General features: G+C 40.5%; 1 protein-coding gene across 4 annotated transcripts in view; it reads left to right on the top strand.

Moving 5' to 3' along the window:
- Positions 1-3,194, top strand: part of LOC105558461 (putative fatty acyl-CoA reductase CG5065) — a 37,045-nt gene extending 33,851 nt beyond the window's left edge. For all 4 annotated transcript variants that reach the window (XM_012006163.1, XM_012006162.1, XM_012006161.1 and 1 more), the window contains one exon: positions 742-3,194. In XM_012006163.1, coding sequence (XP_011861553.1) covers positions 742-883 — 142 coding nt within the window. In that variant the 3' untranslated portion in view covers positions 884-3,194. The remainder of the gene's footprint in view (positions 1-741) is intronic.
- Positions 3,195-5,390: the final 2,196 nt, after the last annotated feature.

The following is a 5,390-nucleotide window of genomic DNA, read 5'->3' as shown; positions in this document are numbered from 1 at the left end:
AATGTTGCTACAATATTGCAGCAACATTTCGCAATTTTGCTGCAATAATGCAATCTTTCAAAACAATATCTCTGCAATGTTGCTGCAATTTCCGTGCTGTATGGGAGAATTTACTAATTACATATGCATCCGAGCCTTTTTCAATACACGGCAAGCTATTGCGAAGCAACCTAAGGAGATTATGTCGCTTTGCAATAGATGGAGATTGCGAGCAACACCGCACTGATCAAGTACTTCAAAATTCGCGCATTATTGGTATCAACGAAAATAATATTATAAAATTCTCGTAATTAGAAACATTTTTTAAATAGAAAATATAGTATTTTCATTATTTTTGAAACATTGCTGCAATATATTGCTATCGAAAGTTTGCAATTTTATATCCCTGCAATGTCTCTGCAAGATTGCAACGTTTCTGCAATGTAACTGCAACCATCTGTGCTGTATGGGAAGAGAGTTCTGTGTTTTAGAGTTTCTCTTTCTCTCCCTATGTGATTTCTTTCATTCACATTCCTTCGAATTCGAACAATTATTTTAAATAACTATTTTCGTGTTGAGTACACGCACTTTTTACTCATCATCCATTCGTATTATTTTACTACAAATATAAATCTGCATATTTTCTCTGATACGATATGATTGCTTCGAGAAACAATAATGAGGCAATTATCTCAATTTATTATTTTGGTAGGAGTTGACGCATCATTTTTCCAATTCTGATTCACTTGTCTGTTTGTACAGATTGTACTGGATTCACAAGGCCGTGCAACTCGGGGTGCTGATAATAATGCTACGCGTCCTGCTGTTACGCAGCTCCGCAGCGCGGGGAGCCTTCTTTTCGTTGCTGTCCATCGTACTTCGCATATGCCGCTTGATTGTTTGACGGCTCAGAACGGGCCCGGTCGATGATCGCGATCAGCGTAACGCAAAGTGGCTGTTAACCAGCGGCCACTATTTAAAGGTGCGATTTGTTCTTCGACCTCGTTGCTCAGCCTCCTCGACGATAAAGCGCTACCTGCACACCCATCAATTGGCCTTTTTCGTGTTGGTAACCGTCGACGAGTAACAACGTCAGCTACAGATACTTGATTCCCGAAAGAGTGCCGGTTATTGATTCGATCGGACAAGAATTCCACGACGAAACCGTCTCCCCCGCGAGTATATAAGTACGCTACAACACTTTGCATATATTACAATTATTATTGCATTACCGATGTTATTCCTTGTTGCCCCCGCGCGAACCTTCGCGACCGTCACGAAAATTGGCCGTCGCTCGAGTTCCGATTTAGCGATGTGATTGTCATTGCGTGTTCCATTACGCTAGAATAAAAGGTAACCGCGCATCGCCACGATTAATTCCGTTAGCATCGTTTGTACATCGATCTACTTTGCACAACGTCAATTTCTAAATAAATGAAAGGAGCCAGGCTGCACATCGGCACGCGCTCGATCGTTGCTCTATCGCGAGCTCGTTTCTTAGTCCAGCTAGTCGGCTTTTCGCTGTGGCAAAATGCTCGCGAGTAATCGCCGTTCTCAGGACACGACGCGTCGAGGATCGGTCGTGCCTTTGTATCGTCGGTATCTGACATTCTTTTTCCCTTTTGCTCTGTGACGTAAGATACTTAGATATATATTTCGCTACTACTCGCACGTAGAGAGGCGAGAAAATTGCTATCGACTCAGATATAACGTGCGGGAATTAGAATCGACGCACCGTACAATAAGGTAGTTAAATTGTGACAAGTACGTAGGCGTTGCGACGACAAATGTATTTTTTCTTTTTTAAGAGCTTTTTCTTTTTTAAGAGCTGACACGCGAAAATCTCTTAACTGTAAAGGTTTCGTCCGGAACAACAAATTGCCTCGGGTGAGTTGCATCGCAGTAACAGTCCTTGATGAAATTATCTCTACGTATCTTACACGCCCTATTGTCACAGGATCAACGTTTGACGAATTTCAAAGGCATCGGCAGTTTGTCCAACTACCTTTCTGAAATTAGATCGAGCGATTTGTCACGCGGTACGAATAAAGTTACAAACAGTGTGCAAATTTTAGAGTCGCCAAAAGTACATGTATAAACATGTACGAAGATTTGTGGCTAACAGAAAAGAAGAATCGTTAGACATTAGGCTGGCGGATGGTTTATTAGTTTAATTCCGATGTTTCAACCATACGGGTTGCGGTCCTTATTAAGAAATTTGTGACTAAATTGCTAATTGGTGGTAACAAAACGTCAATTTCACGTTTCGCCCGATATATATATATATATATACTTATATATCTCGAAAGCTTGCTTTTTTATTGTTTTCTCTACGAGAACGCTGTGGACAGCTTTGTCACTTAGCGTATATATCTCAAAAGCAATACGCGAAATATCCGGTGTACGAGATGTCCGCGATATGCCGGCAGTTTTGTCGGAGTAGATTCGAGTAGTTCGCATCGCGTTGATCCCGCGTTCCGCTGCAGCTTTGCTATAGCCCGATGTAATTTGACAGTAGATTGCCAGCAGAAATCGAGCGGAATGAAATGTATCATCTAGGCGGTTAAGAAAGAACAGATTCTGCCTAGTTTCTGCAGTCAGTCTGCTATCGTGTTCCGTTAATAAATCCCGAGCGGAACTTGTAGCGATACCTTCGCAAAGTCTACCTTCGGCAGACTGGATCGTGTGGATATTTTTACGAGAACGCGCTTTTATCATGTCCGAAAGGGTGAATATTCGTACCGTCGATCTGATAGCTCGTCGTTGCCCCTGCCTTTGAGATGACGACGATGCATTGACGCTCTTTTTTTTATTCGTTCAATTAGCTGTTCGTATCGACCATCCTTCGAGTGAAATAATTTATCAAATCGGAACGGGGCTTCCCTTTCTGTTTTACTGATCAATCGATGAAACGCTGTCGTGCTTCGAGAATGAAAGAGTACACTTGGAGATAGATAAGCATAAATGTTACGGAAGTATTTCCGTGTTAATTAACAACGTAAAAAAAGAAAAACGACAAATAAGATTAATTCTGCGCCAAGGAGTAAAAGGGGGGGGGTAGTGCTACGAAGGTCATCTTCTACTAGTCTCGTCTGTATTGTTACTTGGTTACACAGTGCATACAAAAAAACAATATTTAATATGTATAATTAATTTAATTAATATTATAATACTATGCTACTATACAAATTACATTAAAAATAATGAATCATTACGAGCGAGTGTTTCGTTATCTCCCTCCTCGATGTCCTAGAGATAGATTGCATTAAACGGTTAAACGAGTTAATAAAATTTGTTCGTTAAAAAGAAGAACGCTAGTTTACAGTAAAAAAAATGGTTTAAACTAAATAAGGTGTCTCTTATAGATTTGTGGGTGCTAAAAACGATGGCGCAAACCAAGTTTCATCAGCATGTCAGGTTTTTAAAGCAATTGAGGTTTGTGTAAAAATATAGCTTTTTTGCGATATTTGAGACTGTGAAAAAGATTAACGTTATCTGGAAGTTTACTCTATTTTAATAATATATTGAATGAAGACAAATAATATTCGTCGCAACTGGCGATAATTTTAATTAGAAATAAGCTTTTCTAATTAAAATTATCGCCCGTTGCGACTAATATTATTTGTCTTTATTCAATGTATTATTAAAATAGAGTAAATATTTTATATAATATTTACGGTAAATAAAAAATACATATTTGTAATAAAATACATTTTGTAAATATTTATCAAATATTTGCTGGAACCGCCATTGTTTCATAACATTGTGAGCATATTTTCCAAGCATTTAAAACATATTTATGATAAATTTTTATTACAATATCTGTTCAATTACAAAAATATGTGTGAAATATTTTGTTAAATACTTAGAAGATATTGAAATAAATATTTCATACATATTTTTATAAACTTATAATCAACGTCATGTATTCCACATTATTATAATATAATATTTTCGGAATATCGCGCGTGATCTCTCGCGTGTTTTTTTACAGCCGTTTGCGCACTTCGATTGGTTCAATATTTCGCGTATATTCGCGGTTCCCCCGAACCGATTAAGAACGGGCCGAAGTTGCGGACGCAACTCGTCGGAAGAATGTTCGGTCGCCGCGCGCATTCGTGAATTACGGTTCGGTTCCAAAAATACGACGCTCCCGTGACGACGACGTTTTCTTTCGCCGTGATTACGGAGGCGCCGAGCGGCGTCGGCTTCGTGTCGTTCTGCGCGCGCGCACGTCTTTTGTCATACGTACACAGTATAACATCTGTGGTATAACCACAGTATAACCAGTAGTGGCACTCGCTCTTTTGTTTCACGTTCGCGCCGATCCGTACTGCGCATCCGACATGTTCTAGTTATGACCAATCACAGAATTTTTGTACGTGTGTTAGTGCAAAGTCGGTGTGACATTGAAAAATTCGCAGTGTTGACGACTAACGCGTTAATACTTTTATACGTTGGAGCAAGTAATTACATTAATTACTTTTATTAGAACATTTTCTTTCATAGGCCATTTCCATTTACAATAAATAATGTACGCTAGTTCGTACGCGCCTTTCCTGGATACGATCCTGAAAAGGGCCCAGGCACTTTTAGCCGTTGATACACTGTTGGGGCGATTAAAAACATGGCGGAAAATTGAGAACGCCTAGATCAAAGGTGCCGACCACGGTCTTACACATAGACATAGTATATCTAGACTGCTGGTTGGCGGAGTGGGGGTAGAGCTCACGTAGAAAAGGATGCACTCTGTTTCGTGCATTGAACGTTCTCTCTCGCACACGCGAAAAGAGGGGATAAGGGGAAGCAGTTACTAACCTGTGCGAGAGAGAACGCACAGACACGAAACAGAGTGCATCCTTTTCTACGTGAGCTCTACCCCCACTCCTGAAATTTGAGAGAACCAGCAGTCTAGATATACTATGTCTATGGTCTTACATACAGGTCTTGCAACTCATATGGTGGGGGTAGGTCGCTTAAGCCCGCTGCAGACGATGCTATTTTTCCTGCTGGATTGCTTGTGATTTAGTAAATTACTATCATTGCACCACTCAGCACTCAGGATTCCTAGTAATTTACTAAATTGCAAGCAATCCAGCAGGAAAAATAGCATCGTCTGCAGCGGGCTTTAGTGAAGAAATTTTGTAGTTCTTGTTAGGCATGAAGAATAGAGATAAGGAGACCGAACTGTATGTTCGGGACACGCGGCCAAAACCGATCCCCGATGGTTGTATCTTTAGGTACCAATAGATGGCACTGCAATCTGAAGGTACCCGATGGCTATTGGCTTAGAGTTGAGGAGGAGGAGAGATTGCAGGGTGGAGCGTGGTGGGGAGAGTTAAAATCGTGCATGTGTTTGTGCGCTGTTGCCGGTCTCGTGCACAGTCTCGGACACAGTATAACCACAGTAT

The sequence above is a fragment of the Vollenhovia emeryi genome, unplaced genomic scaffold, assembly GCF_000949405.1.
Source record: "Vollenhovia emeryi isolate VEMERY1.0 unplaced genomic scaffold, V.emery_V1.0 DF939342.1, whole genome shotgun sequence".
In the NCBI taxonomy this organism is placed as follows: domain Eukaryota; kingdom Metazoa; phylum Arthropoda; class Insecta; order Hymenoptera; family Formicidae; genus Vollenhovia; species Vollenhovia emeryi.
The sequence above is the reverse complement of the archived record's forward strand: the minus strand, read 5'-3'. Positions and strand labels throughout refer to the sequence as shown.